The 21,991-nt window shown below is 39.3% G+C and overlaps 1 protein-coding gene across 5 annotated transcripts in view; it reads right to left on the bottom strand.

The window, feature by feature from the left end:
- Positions 1–21,991, bottom strand: part of LOC311296864 (E3 ubiquitin-protein ligase rnf213-alpha) — a 77,677-nt gene that overhangs the window by 31,440 nt on the left and 24,246 nt on the right. For 4 of the 5 annotated variants that reach the window (XM_084418844.1, XM_084418845.1, XM_084418847.1 and 1 more), the window contains 23 exons: positions 21,686–21,850; positions 20,321–21,596; positions 19,950–20,131; positions 19,707–19,862; positions 16,005–19,604; positions 14,069–14,193; positions 13,876–13,971; positions 13,668–13,789; positions 13,458–13,589; positions 13,277–13,371; positions 13,041–13,194; positions 12,815–12,950; positions 12,487–12,678; positions 10,042–10,163; positions 9,704–9,861; positions 8,666–8,875; positions 8,399–8,586; positions 7,667–7,787; positions 7,482–7,582; positions 6,688–6,870; positions 6,073–6,239; positions 5,839–5,944; positions 2,410–2,524 (listed from right to left, as the gene is read on the bottom strand). In XM_084418844.1, coding sequence (XP_084274970.1) covers positions 2,410–2,524; positions 5,839–5,944; positions 6,073–6,239; positions 6,688–6,870; positions 7,482–7,582; positions 7,667–7,787; positions 8,399–8,586; positions 8,666–8,875; positions 9,704–9,861; positions 10,042–10,163; positions 12,487–12,678; positions 12,815–12,950; positions 13,041–13,194; positions 13,277–13,371; positions 13,458–13,589; positions 13,668–13,789; positions 13,876–13,971; positions 14,069–14,193; positions 16,005–19,604; positions 19,707–19,862; positions 19,950–20,131; positions 20,321–21,596; positions 21,686–21,850 — 7,902 coding nt within the window. The remainder of the gene's footprint in view (positions 1–2,409; positions 2,525–5,838; positions 5,945–6,072; positions 6,240–6,687; positions 6,871–7,481; positions 7,583–7,666; positions 7,788–8,398; positions 8,587–8,665; positions 8,876–9,703; positions 9,862–10,041; positions 10,164–12,486; positions 12,679–12,814; positions 12,951–13,040; positions 13,195–13,276; positions 13,372–13,457; positions 13,590–13,667; positions 13,790–13,875; positions 13,972–14,068; positions 14,194–16,004; positions 19,605–19,706; positions 19,863–19,949; positions 20,132–20,320; positions 21,597–21,685; positions 21,851–21,991) is intronic. The other variant, XM_084418846.1, reaches the window with a different exon arrangement.

The following is a 21,991-nucleotide window of genomic DNA, read 5'->3' as shown; positions in this document are numbered from 1 at the left end:
GAGTCACGCCTCCAACAAAACAACATAAGGGAGGTTTGGAGGGGTCTGAAAACCATCTCTGGTCAGAACAAAGTCAGTGGAAGAGGCTTTGTTTCTGGTGACTGTGACATGGCAAATGAATTAAATCTTTTTTTCAATAGATTTGATTCTACACCCTCTCCTCTTCCCACCTCTAACCCGTCTTCAGACCTGTCGGGAACTTCTATACCTCCCTCTAGCAGCCTCTCTCTGACAGTCAATCAGGTGAGGAAGGAGCTAAAAAAGATCAAGGCAAGAAAGGCACCAGGCCCGGATGGAATCTGCCCCAGAATGCTTAAAGATTGTGCAGATCAGCTCAGCGAAGTCATCCTGCACATCTTCAACTTGAGCCTGAGTCTGGAGCGAGTTCCAGTCCTGTGGAAGACTTCGTGTGTTGTTCCAGTTCCAAAAACTGCACATCCCAGGGAGCCCAATCACTTCAGACCGGTTGCCTTAACTTCACACCTGATGAAGACCTTGGAGAGGATTGTACTACGACATCTGAGAACCGTGGTGAGTTCAGAATTGGATCCCCTACAGTTCGCTTACCAACCAGGCATAGGGGTGGAGGATGCCATCATCTATCTTTCACACAGAGCACTGTCACATCTGGAGAGCACTGGGAGCACTGTGAGAGTCATGTTTTTTGATTTTTCCAGTGCTTTCAATACAATTCAACCATCACTGCTCTGGGGGAAGCTACTGGGGGCTGGTGTTGACCAGCACCTGTCTGCATGGACCATCAGTTACCTCACTGACAGACCACAGTATGTGAGGCTCCAGGACTGTGTGTCTGATGTAGTGATGAGCAGCACAGGAGCACCACAGGGGACAGTGCTCGCTCCTTTTCTCTACACCCTGTATACAGCGGACTTCAGGCACAACACAAACAGCTGTCACATGCAGAAGTTCTCCGACGATACTGCCATTGTTGGGAGGGTTTCAGAGGAGAATGACCAAGAGTACCGGGAGGTCATCTGGGACTTTGTCAACTGGTGTGAGTCAAACCATCTTCACATCAACGCCAGCAAGACAAGGGAGATGGTAGTTGATTTTCGCCGGAGGCCACCTGGTGCTACACCAGTGAACATCCAGGGTGTTGACATTGAGATGGTGGAGACATATAAATATCTGGGTGTTCACCTTAACAAGAAACTTGACTGGTCCACAAACACAGATGTCCTGTACAAGAAGGGCCAAAGCCGTCTCCACCTGCTGAGGAGGCTGAGTTCCTTCGGTGTGTGCAGGTCTCTGTTAAAAACTTTTTATGACTCTGTGGTGGCATCTGCAATTTTTTATGCAGTAGCCTGCTGGGGAGCTGGGAGTACAGAAAGGGACAGGAAAAAGCTTAACAAACTGGTGAAGAAGGCTAGCTCTGTTCTGGTCTGCCCTCTGGACACCATAGAGGAGGTGGGGGAGAGGAGGATGTTAGCCAGGTTGACATCTATTATGGGCAACACTTCTCACCCCCTGCATGAGACTGTGATCTCCTTGAGCAGCTCCTTCAGTAGCAGACTGCTGCACCCTCAGTGTAAGAAGGAGCGCTTCCGCAGGTCCTTTATTCCAGCAGCAGTCAGACTTTTTAATGCAACATCATAATGCAGCACTGCTAGCTGCTCTGAACTTCGAGCAGCACCGGACAATTATTCTGCATTATGTGTATTTCTTTAATCTATTTATTACTTGTGTCATCTACAATTGTGCAATATGTTACCTCCGTTCATTTACATTACACTTATCTGTATACTTGTATACTTGTATATTTGTATTTATATACTGTCGGTTTACATAAGGTTGGTTATTGTGTGAATACAGTTGTTTTCTAATCATTATTATTATTGTTATTGTAACTAATTTTATTTTATTTTATTGCTCATTCCTTATATTTTGTATTTCTTACTTTATTCTTTATTTCTTGAGCTGCTGTAACATAGAAATTTCCCCAGTGTGGGATTAATAAAGTCTATCAATCAATCAATCAATCAATCAATTAACTAATGGACCTTATTGTAATGAACCTGATCCCCCCACCCCCCAAAAAACTCTTAAATCAGTCAAAATCAACCTTAAAAACATACATTTTCTTTAGAACTTACATTCTCTTTACATTTTTACATCTTAAATCATAAACTTTGGTAAAATTTGGTTAGGGTTATTTTTAAATTACAAACTACACTTACACTAACAGTCACACTAGACTGAATTTATTGTTTACATAGACTAAAAACATTTTGATCTAAATGTTGCTTGAATTTGACAACATGTAACATGTAATCCAATTCCTCTTCTAAGAGAAAGCCTAGAATATGCAGAGTGAGAATCTAGAAAACTGCAACTAAGCTGTAAAATATGGCAAGCGAGCTGAGTTGGTGAGGGCAGGGATATACACACCTCCAAACAGTTTATGTACAAGCAGTAAAGCTCAGTTTTATCAGTCTCCTCCATGATGTTGCTTTGCTCAACCTCTGTCAGATGCCGCTGAAGATAGTGCTTCACATCATCAAAGCTGAAATAGGAAACCACAATGATTATTATATACATATATAAATGTGTAAGAAGGGTTGCCTTATTCAAAGAACATATATTTCCATCAGACAGTAATGACTTGATTATACAAATCAACACTAATGACCATAAAATCAGAAGATCCTTTCATGTGACACCAGCCAGTCTAGGAAACCAACAAACTCCTCCACAACTTTGAAACAAAGAGCTATTAGAAATGTCAATTAGGCAGTTCAACATCGACAAATGGGTTCGGAGATGGCACATCTTCAGTCTCACAAGGAAAATCACGAAAGGAGGATGATTCCCAAGACAGAGACTTAAAACAGACCTTCGTTTTGACCTCTTGAACACAGGACTGAAATCCTCTCTAAAACCCACATATCAAAATGCATCAGATCATTCAAAAACAATGCTAGAAAGTCTTATAATCAAATATCATTTCACTGCATAATTCTAAATCATGTCCACATCCCACACTATCATGTTGTTATCACTCATTGTCCTTTTGAGTAACTATTTGGTAGCTCAAAGGAAGTATGGTTGGTGTCGGTGTGAATGGTTTTCCATTTCTCAAATTATGTTATGAATCAAATTAACCTGATCTCTTAACTTTCCCACTCTAATAGGGTTTAAAAGTTAAGAGATCATGTGAATAATAAGATAGCATGTTGATTTATGTATGAAGAGGAGAAATGGTTACGCCCGAACTAAAGGCGATGTCTAATTGGTCAGCACTCCTCCAGGGTTTGGACACACATCTGAGTTTAAAAACTCAGGACATAAACAAAGCATTAGTTTAAACTGAGTCTAAGGATGCTGAAATGCATCATGAAGAAATAACTCATCTAGCCTCATTTCACTTCTTTTCTTCCTTATCTTATTTTGCCTTAAAGCTTCAGTCCATGACTCAATATGGCATTTCCTCGCCTTAAACTACAACTTCAACCTGCAGAGACTCCGCTCCATTCATCAGCCAACACAACAACTGATCGGCTTCCTAAGACGTCACTCAAGATACGAAAAGACCTCCAACGAATCAACAACGAAGAAGGGAATCCCCATTCAAAGACGCAAGTAATGCCTCCAGATTCTCGCATTAAGAAAGTCAAAGCCTCACTGAAGACTCAATGCAAGGGCTGATTAATGACTGATGGCTCGTTCAGGTCCTAGTAATTGCATACATTGCTAAAAACATGGGATTTCATTATTTCACTCTCTTAAACTTTCCTCACTTGCTTGCTTTCTTTCTGCAACTGTGAATGATTGAATGCGTGAGTTAATGCGATATTAGTTTCTGTGTATTAGAATAGTTCAATTACTATATGTGACCCTGGATCACAAAACCGGTCTCGAGTCGCACGGGTATATTTATGGCAATAGCCAACAATACATTGAGTATGGGTCAAAATTATAGATTTTTCTTTTATGCCAAAAATCATGAGGATATTAAGTAAAGATCATGTTCCATGAAGATATTTTGTAAATTTCCTACCGTAAATATATAAAACATGTATTTTTGTGAGTGAATGCTGCACAATCACCAACATAAATGCACAACTTTAAAGGAGATTTTCTCAATGTTTAGATTTTTTTACACCCTCAGATTCCAGATTTTCAATAGTTGTATCTTAGCCAAATATTGTCATATCATAACAAACCACACATCAATGGAAAGCTTATTTATTCAGCTTTCAGATGTTCAAAAAAATTACCAATGTGACTGGTTTTGTGGTCCAGGGTCACATACTTAAAAAGAAGTATGTTGTGTTATGTGTAGGGATGCACCGATCCACATTTTTTCACTTCCGATCCGATCCCGATACCTGAATTTGGATATCGGCCGATACCGATACTATTCCGATACCAGAGCTGTGTTTGATTTAATATTATTATTATCATTTTTGTTTATTTTATGTTGCTGAAATAAACTTCTCTTAACAGGCAAGTATGAATGATATGTTATGTACGTATGTATGCATGTATGTCCCAAAAGGCAACTTGAGGTAAGTATAAGGTCAGAAAAGGAAGTCAGAAAAACAGGAAATCCTGTTAACAGGAAAAATTCCATTTTGAAAACAAATATGCAACTGTAAGGGTTTCAAATTGATTGTCATGTCAATATTTATTACATTCCCAAAATGTCAAATACTTGCGTCTTGAAATATAAGAAAAGTGCAAGTGTAAACATCTTACACACACACTATCTGAAGGGTGATCCTCGCTCCGATGCAGTAACTCTCTCGATGAATGCTCGATCAACATCAGCATCGTGCAAACAAACAAGCGGATTTCGCCTCAGACGCGCGTCGATTTCGCTTCAAACTTTTCGGTCGCGCGAATGGATTCAAAATATTCAAGCGTCCAAGTAGACGCGAATTTGACGCGCTATTCGCGTTTGGTGTGAACGCACAGTAACGTGGTGCTTTTTTAAATGTTTGATTGCGTTCGTTGTGTTGTACGACGCGAGGGAGCTTCAAAGGACTCTGAATTACAGCTTTGCAAACATTGCATTTTGCTGTCTTGCTCTGCGGTGTTTCCAGTGTGAAGTATTTCCACACAGCGGACGTTGTTGGCTAGCCGCAAACCGTGGAATGGATTTCCTGAGCGGGGGCGTGTCTCATAACTCTGTGTCTCATTGAGCCGCGCCTCCGTTCAGGAAATCCATTCCACAGTTTGCAGCCAGCTAGCAGACTCGCCGGCGGGAATCACTTTTGGACTATGGAGTCATTTCAGCAAACGTTAAAGCGAGCGCAGACATGACTCATGGATATCGGATATCTCAGCAGTTTGGATCGGGAAAATCCGATACGTGAATTACGCTGGTATCGGGTCCCGATACCGATACTGGATCGGATCGGCCCCATCCCTAGTTATGTGCTTATGAATTTAATGTCTTTAAACTGCTGATCTTGTTACCTAATAATAGTATTAATAATTATAATAACAATTGAGAAATTAAGGCAATATTTTTTACACTGAAACTGACTGCCTTAAAGTGAAACTCCCAAAAATTTAGGCAACTTCCAGCATCAGAACTGAGTATTTTGAACTCAACTAATTTGTGTTTGACCAGTTAGACTTTACACCCTTAAGTAATACCAACAAAACTTTCCCTGTAAACTCAACTCAAATACTTGGTGTAGCAGAAACATAACTTAAATGAGTTAAAGTAACTCATGTGAATGCACATTAGTGGCAATTCCTTATGTATTATTCAATATATTAACGAAATATATTTTTCAAAAGTAATATATTGACCATAAATATATGGAAATATGTTTTCTTTGCGTAAGGATATGTCCTTGCACTCACCTGTATTTGAGCAGGAGTTTCAGCACCACTGAACGCACCACTGGATTTTTATCCACAGAGTCATCGAAGGGAGAAAGCGCCTTGGTCAGGAACCTGCGGTCTTGCCCTGAGAGCACGAGGAACAGCGTTCTGATCATTTACTCATTTATTCCTCCACACACACACACACACACACACACACACACACACACACACACACACACACACACACACACATATTACTACCAGACGTACCTCTAATCTGAGGGAGCGAGCAGGCCTCGACCATCAGAAGAGACAGCAGGTGGAGTATGATGTCTCTGCTGGGAGGAGTGTTGTCCTTGAAGCACACGCTGGACACCACATCAATGAAGAACGCATTACATCGCATTCTGAACGACGCGTTTTGGTTGATGAGACCCCTAATGACCAAAACAAGCACACAATCTTTTAGACTGACTGAGATACAGGCAAACAGAAAGATACAGAGCGCAACTACTCAGCACAAGTCAAGTCACATGTATTTATATAGCGCTTTTTACAGTACAGAGTGTTTCAAAGCAGCTTTACAGAGATAACAGGAAAATAATGCAGAAGAAAATAGCGTCACAGTCCAGCTTAAGTAAGTTCAGTGATGGTTAATTTCTGTTGTAAAAAAGTTATTAATTTAGATCATTTATATATATACATATACATATATATATATATATATATATATATATATATATATATATATATATATATATACAGTATATACTGTATATATATAGCCGCTCTTGAGAAAACCGTTCAGTTCAGTCATATAATGGTGTCAATGCAGGCAGACCAATAATATTGTTGAATATTCAGCACAGACAACTATTAGGTTACCGTATTGTGTCAGAGGCCTTGAGCTCAAAGTCATCAGGCACTTCCTGTACACACAGAGGGCAGTGCATCTGACCAGGCACCAGCCACTGCTTGATGCAGCTCAGGCAATAGATGTGGTCACACGGCAGATTTAAAGGGTCCCGAGGGTCTCCCATGCACACTGGACAAAGCTGGATGCCAAACCTGGGTAAACAAACAGAAGCTGTGTTTACATGGACCCTAATAATCTGTATGTAAGCACAATCCAAACAAAAGTTGCATGGAACCACGTCAATCAGACTAAAATTTAATCCGGATTGTTAAGGGGTGGTTTAAACATTTGGTAACACTTTATTTTAAGGTGTCATTGTTACGGTGTAATTATATATTTAAGTACTGAGTAATAATAATTAACTACATGTACTTACTACAGGGTTAGGATAGGATTAGGATTTGGTTGAGGGTTAGTTGCACGTAATTATGCATAATTTACTGTTATTATTATGGCAAGTACATGTAACATATGTAATGAGGACACTGTAAAATAAAGTGTTACCAAACATTAATCTGAATCTCTTCAGGTGTGCGCATGTCAAAAGATCAATATGTTATATAAACAAGCACATCAACTTTACTTAACGTTCATGTAAACACTACGTTTGGATTAATCAATAGGAATGATTAAAACAATTCTGATTGAAACAAAGGGTGTTTATGTAAATATAGCTAGAGCCAAATCACCAAAATCCTGTAATAGCAGCCTCTTACTAAATCCTTCGACAAAAAAAAAAAGAATAACTATCATCAAATCAAACCTAAAAATGCTCTGAGATGCTTCATCTTTGCAGGCTTTGAGTACGGTGATCACTGCCTCGAACGGCTGCTTCTTTTTGAGGTCCGAGTTCTTCTCTAGGACCTTCAGCATACAGAGGAGTATCAGAGATAAACAGTTCCTTCAGGAGTTTCATTTCAGCTTGAGGAAGGAGTATAATCGACTCACTTGTGCTAGGCGTCGAGTGTGTTCCAGAACCAGCGGCCTGAGTTTCAGCTGCAGCTCTCCAACGCCCAGTAGCATGTGCTCCACAAACAGGGCCAGAGAGTAAATGCGCTGCCAGCCTTGTCTGAAAATTAATAATACAATGATGCAAATGACCATACATGATAATATTGATAATTACAAGTTTTGTTAGCAGCAGCACTGTGCACATGGGTTGAGTGTCATTCGGAAATGAACTGGGAACACCTTGAAAATTCCAATTAATTTCCCAAATGAGGCAGCAAACAGGAATTACATAATTGTATTTAAATTTTGAATCTATGGAATATACAAGTGAAATTCAGAATAGAATAGAAGAAAATGCATTATCATACACACACTCACACACAAAAACACAACACACATTTACAGCAGCATCAAGTTAGATAATAATATGAAAAGTATAAGACTCCTTCCTTGGCCATGAAAAAAATATTTTCATGGCCAAGGAGTCTTATACTTTTCATTACAGCTGATGCACCAGAGGAAACATATTAGCCTACATTATGGGGGGAAAGTGGTCAAATAATGTGGAAAATGGGAGTTTTCGAAGTTCAAACCAAAGATCTACAGTACCCAAGTCCCACACAAATAGACTGAGAACAGCTATTATGCAATAAATATAACTGAAATATACAGATAACCTGTTACTTGTAAAAGATAGGACAACATATTTTCTAGCTCATAATAACTCACTGGATGTGGGTGACCATCAGTTTGCTCTTCTCTCCGTAGTGGCGTACGCTCTCCTCACAGCAGACCAGCTCGATCGGCACCTGGAGCTTTTTCACACGCCTCAGCCAGGCCAGACTTTCAGCATCTCCATTTAGATTCTGGGGCTCCAGGTATTCAATACAGGCCAGAGCGGCGTACGCATCTAACGCCTGAGAAACAGAGGGAAGTAAGCAAAGAAGAACATCCAGATCCGATCCCCGTAATATCATGTAAACCTCAAGCACTTACAAGTTCTCTGCCCTCTCTTGCGGGTTTGTTATCTTGCAGCATCTGAGCTATCTGAGGCTGTATACTGATCATCCGGTAGAGGTTCTGTATTCGGTTCTTGAAGTGATGGTAGGCAGCATGAACCCACGGCAGGGAAATGACTTCATCCTCGTGGGCTTCCTCACCATCTCTAAGCTCATGTACACTGCAAGTAAGGGCTCCACACAAGAGCTAAAATGTAAAAACAGACACACATGAACAAGTGTACGTGAACTGTCACGTCTGCTAATGTAGACACCAAGGCATAAGCAATGCATTGTCAGAATGTGATGCTGTTTTACATTACATATTTAAAGGGGTCCTATTATGCCCTGTTAAAAAGTCTTGATTTTGTTTTTGGGGTGTACAAATTATGCTTTCATGTTTGATTGTTCACATATGTGTCCCTGGACCACAAAACCATTCACATTGGTAAATTTTATTTTTATTAATACTATTATTAGGTAACAAGATCAGCAGTTTAAAGACATTCAATTCATAAGCACATAACACAAGATACTTCTTTTTAAATATGTGATCCTGGACCTCAAAACCAGTCACATTGGTCAATTATTTGATAATCTGAAAACTGAATAAATAAGCTTTCCATTGGTGTATGTTTTGTTAGGATAGGACAATATTTGGCTGAGATACAACTATTGAAAATCTGGAATCTGAGGGTGCAAAAAAATCTAAACATTGAGAAAATCTGCTTTAAAGTTGTCCATTTATGTTGGCGATTGTGCTGCATTTACTCACAAAAATACATGTTTTATATATTTACGGTAGGAAATTTACAAAATATCTTCATGGAACATGATCTTAAAATCCTCATGATTTTTGGCATAAAAGAAAAATCAATAATTTTGACCCATTCAATGCATTGTTGGCTATTGCCACAAATATACCAGTGCGACTCGTGACTGGTTTTGTGATGCAGGGTCACATATTTTATGGTATGTGCTTGGACGTGCAGATGGTGGGTATCAAAAAGTATCTTTAAAAGGGTCTGACTCTCACCTCGAGGTCCACCTTCGATATTACATTCATGGTCATGGAGACGAAATCCTGGAGATACCTGTGGAAAAACTCCATCTGCATCTCTTGGGATGCTTCAGAGATGTACCTGCCCAAGGGCGTCTTCCAAAAAAACTCTTCAAATTGCTTTAGAGAGTGTCCTGGTGACAGAAATGCAAAGACAGCATTTATTGTTTAGTTTTTAATTTGAACTGTAAATAAAAGAGTTAAGGAATGGGAAAACTGTGAAAATGAGAAAACTAACCACACTGATTTAAGCTTGATTGCTCAGGGGGAAAAAAAACCATAGCATAAAAAGGAAAGCAATTAAGCAAAACTACCTTCTCGCTGCAAAGCATGTACCCAGAGGTCCTCTAGACAGTCTTTAATTCTCCAGCTGAAAGGCATGGTGCAACCCATGTTCCTGTCAACGGCAATGTAGTTCTGAACCAAGATCGTCGAGCTGTTAAGATGGAGGGTTTTCAGTTATAATAATGACATTGCTTTAAAGTCAGAAATATACTGTACCATCCACGTGTGCTAATGTAGACACCAAGGCATGAGCAATGTGATCCTGTTTTACATGATATATTTAAAGGGGTCCTATTATGCCCTGTTACAAAGGCTTGATTGTGTTTTTGGGGTGTATTAAAATATGCTAACATGGCAAATTTTCCTAAGGGGTGGTGAACAGCCTTACAAAAGCGAGAGCTTACAAAAGCTACAGTAAACACTACATCAATGCTGTGATGTTAGACAGCAGGCTAGCGAATGCCCTTTATTTACATCATAGCAGCTACATAAAATGTATTATTGTAGTTGTGTTTTCTATTAACAGTTCCAATTATAAGACATACTTACACAGGGTTTCTGCACACTTTTTAAAGTCAAATTTAAGACCTTTTTAAGACCCGAAGAAATCAAAATTAATACCATGCATTAGGGGTGTGCAATATTGACAAAATATGTCAAGTTTTGTTGATAATAAGTAGATAATATTTTACTGATTGTGTTTCTGTGCTTGGCGCCATGGCTGGTTTAGGCCTGTTGTTGACAGCTGACTGACGAAGATATTCATATTTTTCATATTCTATGCAGTGGTCAGTTCACAGCAGTGACAGAAATTATTTTTTTTTTATTAAGGGGTAATATTTGCCACCTTAAATTGATTTCCAGGGGCATTTTCACCTATATATGGACATTTGTAGATGTATGCATCACCTTTTATGTCAAATTCTAACATTCAAATTAAATTATATTAGAATAATTACACAATACCACTGTTACCAATCAAATTAAATCATTAAAATCCATCTTTGCAGTGCAGAGGTGACACAGAAGTCACATCAAATCTGGAATTAATATATTTACACTGCATTTACAATTGCATAAATAAAGCTATGAGATTGTTAAATATGAACTGATTTCTAATTTTAACGTTCTAATTAAAGGGTACTTTAAATGTGAAACTAAAACTGCCAGTAGGTGGCGGCAAGTCACTGTCTTAATAAGTGAGTTGAGGGAGTCATTCATTCAACCTATTCATTCAAACGGCTGATTCATTCGGGAAAGAAGCAAGTGATTGTTCATTTAATCATTAAATTGAATCATTCAAAACGCGGATTTCATTCAAAAAATCATTGCTGCATTGAGACTCTGCTATGGCTTAATTTAGAAATTCTCATCAGCGAAATAAATTGAAAACAAACAATATTGACAATATTGTTTATAAAATTTATTAATTTTTAATTTATTAATTTATTAATGTTAATTTATTGTTAATTTAACTGGTATGTAAAATAAAAATATCACATTTGCAACTGTGCACGGGAAAACGGAACTCTTGCTCATGTGATATTGTAGGCCTATGATAACAACATAATATTATATAAATATAAGACAAAAACTCATTTGGGAACATAGGCTACCTATAACTGCACACATCACGCAGTGAAAGCATGAGAGACAAAAGCGATGTCAGCTCGAAAAACAATGATTACAATATCATAATAGACAATATACATCGCACACCACTACGCACATAAAGAACGAACTTAGAATTGAACTGACATTTACCAACTTGCTTCTCCTTCTCTCCTCCTGTTTCGCGTGCAGGAGACAGAGTTAATTCCTTATTCGCTGCCGTGAAAGTGACGCGCAATGTCACGTGAACAAGCAAATCCACAAAGAAAGAATAATAAATAAAAAAGTACGCTAATTAGATGGTTCTAATTCGGAAAACATTTAGATATTTAGAAAATTTAAGACCTTTCATAAGTAAAAAATAACACTTTTTAAGACTTTTTATGGATCCGCGGACACCCTGTTACAAGCTGTGAACTGGAAAAAACTTCTTGTAGTTCTTGAAAAGTGGATTCTGTTAAATAAAATATCTACCTTTGGAATGGACTTTGAGCTTTGTAACCTTGAATATCTTTTTTTTATGCTCAAACAGCAACATTACACACTAACTAAAGTTGAAAAAGTGAAAAAGCATAATAGGACCCCTTCAGTGTTCTTGCTTTCCATTTGAGACGGCGATTTACATTGCGTTACCAAAAGGTTCAGGTTAATGGAAGGTTAATGTTAACATTCTAGCTAAAAAACATATCAACATTAACTTTCTGAAATGCCAATAATGATGAAAATGCAACGCATATTTGCCTTGCATAATGAATTGCTGTTGAAAACATTGTAAAACAAAACATAATAAAGCCTGTGTAGCTAAGAGCATTAGTGTTACAAAAGGCTTACGAAATGTCTCTTGAAATCAAATGATCACATACTTGTTTTTCACATTTGTGTGAGGAACATTCAGTAACATGACATCTCCAAAAATATTCAACCACAGTTTCTTCAAGGATTCTTCAGCGTTTGTATCCAGCAAGAGGTCTAGATTGCAGTCACGGTCAATAACTGAAACAAGCTGAGCCAAGAAGGGAGTTACTACAGCTTGAACTCGCCTCCACAGGGCGTGCCTACAAAACAAAAACAAACAAACTTTGAAAGTAAAATTGTTTTAGGTATTAGGTATAGAGATTCACAGAGAGCTAAGTAAGGCCTAGTCAAAATCTGAAACATCTGAAATACAATCCAAAATACAATGTAATTTACCTAAAAGTTCCACCCTCTTGCAAGGCATCAGTATTTAGAGCTTCCCTGGAGACCCAGCTATTGGCGGAGATTGCGTTTTCATCGTGAGCCATCAATAGAGAATGAATTCGCTTCTTTAACGTTTTCAGAAATTCAGCTGGTAACATAAATATATAAATATGAGTAACCACTTACAGAGCAATTAATGAAAGCTTTGAATAATAACAGAAACAGCGATACATCTCACCTTGTAGAGTCTCATTGTCAGCCAGGAGCATGAGCAGGATTTGTACTCTCTTGGTGCTGCGGGTGCCCGCCTCGGTCTGATCTCTCAGCATGCCAACTGCACTCTGAACACAGCTGCGCACCAGCGCTGTGGTGTCCACAACATTCTCCAAGCCCTAAAGAGCACAAGAAAATTACCTACTGAGTCAACGTAGAAGCCAACTGAACTCAACAGGGTGAAAATAGTACTGAAAATACATTGCTGTTGTTGAGGTTGTGACTCACAGTATTGTCTTCTACTTCCATCTTCTCTTCTTCTCCTTCTTCTGCGTACATTTCCTCAACCTCCATTGCTGCAAGCAGTAAAAAAATATTTGGATTGTTTGAGAAAGTTGATAATCACTTAAAGAGAACTCTCAATATTTGATTGAGACGTCACCTTCAGGCTCAGGTACTTTCTCTGCTTTCTCTTCAAACAATTGACTGATGGTCAGACCCTGCAATGCTTTTATATCAGAGGCGATATCTTTCGATTTTCTGAGGTCATCGATGTGGACTGACTTCCACGGGCCTAATCAAAAGAATTTTAAATGAGATTTTCCATAAAACAAACAAGTTTTGGTCAGTGATGAAATCAAACTCGTCTTACCGCCATGAAAGCCAATGTAAGAAGTTCCACCATCCATTCTTGGCAGTTTAGTGACGAAGTACATAAAAGTCTTTCCATGGCCCTCTTTCCTGAATTTGTTGATCTCATTGATGGAAGAATACCTGGAAATATATTTCAGGTTCAAATCATGCTGCTTTCATTGCATTTACTGAACAAACAAATGTGCCACCAGCCACATTCAACTCACTTCGCAGATGCAATGACATTTAAACTTGGGGAGCCTTCATCAAAATCGGTTTGGATGATGAGTATCTTGTCCCCGGTGGTGTTCTCCAAATAATTTCTGAATACAGAAAATGAGTTTTAATTCATTTAATTAAGGATAAGTGTGCTTTTTGTTGTGATGTGATATAAATGTAGTGATGTTGTGAACACAATACTTGATTTTCTTGAGGAATGAGTGTTCTGTGTCAAACTGCTGTAGAGAGAGGAGCTCTACGTTTTGGACCACGTTTTGTAGCGGTTCAATTTCAGCTGCGGTCAGAAGCCTTGAGAAGGTGGTCACCTAAAGGATCAGGACAAAGATTGCAAGTTTAGTGTACAATATTTCTTCTCACAAAGACTGAAATGTAATGGATTTTTCAAGAGTAGTGGTTCTCAACCTTATTGTCTCCAAAGCCCCATCTAGCCCCCATGTAGACTAAGACATTTCGGGTACTTCTGCTATTTTTTACTCACAAATAGCAAATTATCAGTGCTTTCTACCCAATAAAATATTTTACATCTTGACATAACTAAAATAAAAATTATACTCATTAGGGCTGCACGATATTGGAAAAAAATTACATTGCGATATTTTTTTTCCCAACGATATATATCGCGATATTGCGAGCCATCAATCCAGGCTAAAGTCAATAATTACCATTCCATGTTATTAATAATTTCACTAATAAGCAAGCTTCATTACAAGTAAAAAAAAGGCCACTTAATATTTTATTCCAGAAACATATTTCTCTCAGAATTCGGTGAACGTTCTACACAGGACCTAACATTCTTCAGGTTCTAGGACCCGAAAAATTATGTTTTCTGTGCTGATTCAGTGACGCGTTCATGTAAACGGCACCTAGAACCAGCAAAAGTAATGATTAATAATATGTAAAATATTGCGATGTGACATTTTAATTGTTTATTAATAAACAAGTGTTTTCTGTAAAGATTAAGTTGACAATACTGACTCGCGATCTTCGCAGCAGTGATCAGGAGAAATACACTTTTCATACAGATTAGGCTATTATTATAATTTTTTTAATGGTTCTGTTTAAAAGTAGAGATTTCTGTAGATAATAGTAATATTTCTATTTTATTATTATTATTATTATTATTATTATTATTATTATTAGGTGTGTGAGGCGAGTAGGCTACCTTTTATGCTGAGTTGCGGTTCATGGATGATAGCTTATAATCTCCAGTTCAGGCGCTGGCTGCTATAGGCTATTTAATATTTATTTATTAAATCCAGGAAATTGGATAATGAAATACTGATTAAAATTAAGATACAATTAATACGAAACGAAATTCGTTTTAAAGAAAGGCTTTGTGCTTTCTGTTTGAGGTATCTGTGAAAGTTTTAAAGCAGTCTTTTACTGCCGCTTTCATAACGGTCGCGTCCTTAATAACATTGTTTTTTCCTCATAAATGCGAACACGAAAAATAAACGACTTAAAAAAAAAAAAAACATCCACAACTTTATAACACTCCAGCAAAGTAGCCTACCTCTTTTTGGTCAACATCCTCCTTTTTGTAGACGAAATAGGCTAGTCCCAAATTTTGAATTTGTTGCGGAGGATCCTCTTCGTCGCGCATTTTTAGCTATAGGATTGCCAGTGAATGTTGGCTGTGAGCGGTGAGCTGCGGCACAGCGAACCAATCACTGTGCAGGCACGCGGAACGCGTATGTCACCCCAGCAAAAAGCCATACAACAATCTATGTTTACTGTGTGCTACTAACGTTACTCTTCACATCGCATGTTCCGGCGATGTGACTATCGCTCATTCGCACATCGCGATGTCGGTGTTAAAACAGAATATCGTTCAGCCCTAATACTCATTATAGAAATGTTCATGACCTTTTAAAATGTTATATATTTTCATTACTTCATTATTTCCAAGTCTAGAAATCATGCTTTTAAAATTCTAGCATATATCCAGGTTTTTTCAAGACCTTAAAATTGACAGTTGTTGAGGGAATTAATTAAAATAAGAAATATTGTTTTGATTTTTAGGTGGCTTGGCTTATTTTAAAGCTTGTTTTAAACCATCTTGTCAGCCCTGATTTAGAACCACTATTCTAGAGTAATAGTCAAAGTATTGCTTTACCTCTGTGAAAAAGGCATGGCTAGGCCCTGCTTGCTGTATGTGGGAAAGGATGAAGTCAGCAAGGGAACTATGCTTCTGCTCTTCAAAGTACATCCTTGACAAGTGATCAGTTTCTACACTGGACAGGGAAGTGCAGTCTAGCCGAACCACGGCATCTGGTGTTGCACAGTTCAAAAGGATCATTTTGGCCTCATCTAAGATTCTAGGATCGGAGAGCTCCATTTTCCCTTTGAGCTGCTCTGTGACTTGCAGTACAACAGATGCACATGTGTCCGAGTGGTAGCCAATGAAAGCATCAGCTGGATGATAATGACGTGCTTGGGGAGCAATTGGGAGCTTGCTTCTAGCAGAAATGAACCATTTAACCCACTCTTTAAGCTTCTCAACATGGTCCTTTTGCTCACTCTTTAGTACAGTATTGATGTCAAGATAATGTTTCTCCAATCTGTTGATCAGTGGAATGGGAAACTGCTTGTACACGACATCCTTCTCCTCAATGACGATGAGCCTGAAGTCCTTGTGCACTCTGCATTTGACTCTATGGGTTCCAAGCCCCAAATCCACATATTTCTGACCTCCAAGGCTGACGTAATATTGGTTGAGAGCATCATACAAGCTTTCGTACAAGTTCTGCAAGTTCAGAAGCACGATGGTTTGACCAGTTTCCATACAAATCTTCACACGGTTGATGTTGCGGCAGATCTGAGTATACTCCTGGTCTTTTGGAAAGCTTGAACCAAAGATAATCTCTGGTTGGCATTGGTCTGCAAAAAACGTCTGCTGTAGAATTCGAAGGGCTGCATAGTTTTTGGTCAGAACAAGCAGGTATCTGCATTCCTCATCTTGGCCAATGGCTGTGATGTTCTCTCTTACAAGCTCAATGGCACTGATATTCTCAAGCTTCGTTTGGATACTTAGTCTGCTGGTGAAAACTGAGACAGCATCCACATTATCCTTCCCACTGAAGTTCCTTAGCACAGCCTTCACAATCTGGTCTGCACTAGGCTTCTGATTAGAAGCTTTGACAACAGCAAACATCATCTTTATCAAGCTGTAATAGTCTCGCAGACCAAAGAAACCTCTTCCCTGTTTCCTACAGATGTTCAGGTAAGCACGGGCAAATGGCTGAAAGAAATCTCTCACCCTTTCAAGGATCATGGGATCCGAGGAACATATTCCTTTTGCACTCTCAATCAATTCCTTTTCATCGGGATCGCCACGTGAAACAAATATCCCTCTGTTCATCTTGGCAGGGTCCAAAGCCCAGTTCGAGATGCCGATGAATCCCACCTTCTTGTGGGGTACTGGCTGATCATCTATGCATCCCTCTTCCAGCAAAGGATGTAAAGTTTTCAGAGGCATTTTCTGGGAATCTTCAGCCAAGCCTATCTCATCTAGCACTACGACCGATACATACTCTGTTAGATTCTTGCCTTCCTGAAAACGACCACATTGCTTGAATGTATTGATGATCCCCTCTGGTGTAGAATGAGGACTGCACTGAAAGGAAACGAGATGGATCTGCTTCAGTTTTCTAAACAAATCCGAATGGGCTGCTTGGCCTTGCATGCCATCTGCAACCAGAGTTTTAGACAAGGACTTGGAGCTCCCAGGTTTTCCAACCAAAAAGAGAGGTATTCGTAGCTCGATGCAAATCACCATCATGAAGACATTTTCCTTCAAGGCATTGTTTCGGGCAATGGTTTCACCCAATGGAACTCCACTCAGAAAGAGATCCTGAATGACTGAAATCTCCTGCATCACTTTCAATGGGGTGTAGGTCTCTGGAAGGCACTTGCAAATTTTTCTTCTGTATTTCTCTTTATCCTCCAAGCAGGCATGGTAACACACACCAACAGCCATCAGTAATGACCAAAGAATTGGGTTTCTGTCATCAGTATTCCTCTGATTTTCATTTCTCTCTGTCCGCTGCATGCTCTCAAACTGGTCAAGCTCTGAGAGTATCATTGGGTGGTTTTTGTAGAACCAGCCAAAGACTTGCATGCAGCGCTCTACATCCCTCAGACTCACAAAACTGCATTCATCCTCTCTTGTTCGCATATACATCTGCGAGGACGAAAGAACATCAGTGATGGTTGTGATGTAATCTAAACTAATGGAATTGGTTTCAACTACCCTTTCGACTATTTGCTTGATGTACATTTTCTCAGTATGGTCATTGAGCTGTCCAAAGTCCCAAACTAGTGGAATCATACTAGGTGGTAAAGCCTGCACTCTGTACACTAGCTGGCGAAGTGGAATGGATCCAAGTTTTTCATCTGTTTCCTCAGCACGAACTCTGTATCCCAAACCAGCGGACTCCAATCTCTTGATCATCACGTCTGTGTGTTTTCTGTACGGGTTGCAAGCAGCAATGATCTGCAAGCCAGTGTCACCTGTCAAATGCTGGCCATCAGCAGTGTTGTCGCAGAGAATTTCCTTAATGCTGCTAATGGCCTCTGTTGTGTTTGCTTCATCAAAAAACAACACAGATTCAAACCCATAATCCACCTTGTTTCTTAACGCCATGGCCTCTGCTTCTCTTACTTTGGTGTAAATCATGTCTGAACTTGTCCCTCCATGAACCTTGACTAGTTTCATGTTGTCAGTGGCAACTCCACCTCTGTGCATCTCACAAAGGAATTTGATTAGCCTGGTCTTCCCACATCCTGTCTCACCCATGATTATAACAGGAATCCCACAGCGGAAGCGCATGTGAATTGCCAACATTTTCAATATGTTGTCTGTGGTGAGCTCGTACGTTTCGTCTGGATCAAGAGGCCACTGTATTCCCAACACCCTGGAAAGCCTCTCAATTTTCTCCCATCTTGGGAGCTGGTCAAAATCGATGTTGAAAGGGACCCTCTGAAGTTTAAGGCCCTCATAGAGCTCTTTGGTCATGATGTTCTGCTTGATCACTCTATTTGTTGATGGATCAATCGCATCAATCCCATTCTGTGCATTTGGCTGAAGATGAAAGCCAATGAATGTCATGGACTCATGGTCATCATTGAAGAAAATGTATGGATGTGGTTCTGACTCCCATCGTTTTCTTATCCTAAAGGGAGCTAGATCCTCCTCATTGGCAGAAGAAAGGTCATTGTGCAGTCTTCCTGGACTCTGGTCAGAGATACTAAGTGAAGGAGTGGCAAAATCCTTTGCCATAAGAATCATGAAATCAACGACAAAGTTTTTGAATCCCATCAAAGTATCCCCAATGAAAGACACATCACAGAAAACCGTTCTCTCACAATCCCGAAGTTGTAAGTTCAGGAACCAAGCAAAATTACGCAACTCTGCCCAGGAGGGGTCTATGATGCCGCAGTACACGAACAACATCTGCAGGCATTCAACATGACTGCCCTCCACTCCTTGGTACATGAAGGCATCTAAATTTTCACCATTGTAGAAACGTCGCAGGTACTGATAAGGCCGCTGGTAAGCTTCACTTCGGAACTCTTGGTCATCCATAAGAGGACCTTCATCCTCCATTATTGATGGATTTTCCTGGATTCTCATTTCCAACTCAAGTACCTCTTTGGGAGGACGGCAATAGACACTTGGGAACACATCCAAGTAAGCAGATGGAGCTTTTGCACCCTACCAAGATAAAAAGGCACATTAATACATGAGGCATTTGTCTGATTAATGACAAAAAATTCCTATGTGATTTAATGAAATGATTTATATCCATTTACTTACAGCTCTTCGGTCATTTCGGGATGTGCTGGCATCAGGTCTCAGGATCTCAATGACATACAAGTGCTTATTACTTGTTTTCCACATGTTTCCTTCTGAGTCTGTGAGGTATCCAAGGATCAACAGCCTGAACAGAAATTCATGAAGTCCTTTTTTTACCTGTAAGTATATAAAACATATTGAAAAACAGCAGCAACATATATTTCTATTTGTTCATCGAATTAAATTAATAAATAAAGTAACTACCATGGTGGTGACATCAAAATGATAGACCGAAAGCTCCTTTTTCTTGGGGCTGTTAAGCAAGGACTGAAGGATGACATTTTCATCAATTCTTGGGTCAATTAACCTGATGCACTTCAGCTGCGAAGGCTTCTTGGTGTTCTTCTTCAAGTTCTCATACATTCTTTTAATGTAAAGTGATTTTCCTAAAATGAACCATATAGATTATAATTCTGCATCTTACACGTTTTGCAAAATATATTTATATTCATACACACACAGAAAACAAAGTCTCTTTTTTTCTGTAAGTGTCAGAAAATCTGAAGCTATACAGTCAACTAACATGAATTCTGAAAACTAATTAATTTAAATCCATTACTTGAATGCATACTCACCAACTCCTGATCTTTCTGAGGATACAATTCCCACACATTGTCTGTTTTTGAACACAGCAGCAGCACTGGATATGTCAGCTGGGACTGTAAAATGCCTAGCAAGGTATCGTTGAATAACGATTATTGGTTCTTGGGGAATCAAGTGCAATCTAAATTGACTAAAAGCTGAGGGAAGGTATGCATGTTCTCTATTAGAGCTGCAGACCAACACCAGCCTGTAATCATTTCTGCTCAGTGCATTTTGACGCTGAAAAAATTGCTCCACTTTGTAGCTCACTTCGTAGGTGAGTTGGTCCACATAGAGCATTGTGTATATCTTCTTTCCCCTGTAGCCAGCAGAAAGACAGCGCCTGAGGAAAAGTTCCACTTCTTCATAAGGAGTGGAAGAACTACAGAGGAGTACTTCATCATAGGTTGGTAGAGGCTCATTCTTGCTTCTCATGTAAATTGAAATGCATGATGTCAGAATTTCTTCAGAAGGGCAGATGATTAGATTTGGTCTTCCAGTAGCCAATCCATTTGGAAGTTCCCTCTGGATGTTCCTTGTTCTCTCATCCTGTAAAAACCCATCACCCTCAATTTCACTGGGGCTGTTGGCCAAAATTTCAAGAAGATTTCCAAGACTACCGACATCAAGGGAGTCTGGCAGAAAATTCTTCATGTCTCGCATGTACGCATTCCAAATCACATCGAGCTTTTCCGATCCATTAGCATTACCCAAGAGATTTTCCAAGTCGTCAAACGTTGGGCATGGCTCCTCAGTACTATCATTTTCAATCACACTGGGGACTTCAACAAAGGTTTGGAAGTCTAAGTCATCATTTTGCTCAGGACCCCTCTTAATTGCTTCATACTGAAGCCTGTGCCAAGCCCGTCTTAAATGTGAAGTGGAGCAATCAGGTTTGATAAAGGAGAGCATCATAAGAACTTGATCTTCCATTTCGGTCAGATTGTTCTGGCTGAGCTGACGGCACATGTAGACTACTTGTTCTGCAGTGTAATAGTTTAAGTAGTAATGCTGAGATCTCTGCTTGGCCATAAAAATCTTCCAGAAGTGTAGGCACCTCTCGATTTTCTTACAGACTTCAGGCAACTGTTCTGTGACATCACCTTCCACCACGATGGTACTGACAACACTCCCTAAGTTGAAGTCCATTACGATGCATGCATCTTTACTTTTAGAGTTGATATTTGCCTCCCAATGCCTGAACAATGGATTTCCAGCAACAAACAAATCAATAAAAGCAGAGGCCAACCTCTGTACATTGGCAAAGACCTGGAAACAAGGAGGAAGTTAATTCAGGGATAATTACAATAGCACTGTGAAATATAACAGAGTAAAACAGCTAAAAGCTGAAAGGTCACCTCTGCAAACTGATCGACTTCACACTGGCCTTGATCTCCTTTGCCAGACATTAGCATCAATTTATTCTGAAGATCCCTGAGGTCTTCAAGAGAATAAGTGCGTGTCTCATAGCCCTCATCGTGCTCTTCCATAATTTGAAGCTTCAGAATATTTTCCAAGCATAACTGAAAAAAAAAGAAGCAATATTCATGGGCTGATATTTCTAAAATATTATCTGTATCAATTAGGCTATTCGATGATGATAAAGACAGCTAAAAATAAGCATTGTGCTAATTAGGCATGTCATTGCTCCTGAAGGAAACTTA

The sequence above is a fragment of the Rutilus rutilus genome, assembly GCF_951802725.1.
Source record: "Rutilus rutilus genome assembly, chromosome: 1".
Lineage (NCBI taxonomy): Eukaryota > Metazoa > Chordata > Actinopteri > Cypriniformes > Leuciscidae > Rutilus > Rutilus rutilus.
This window is presented reverse-complemented; position numbering and strand designations above follow the sequence as displayed.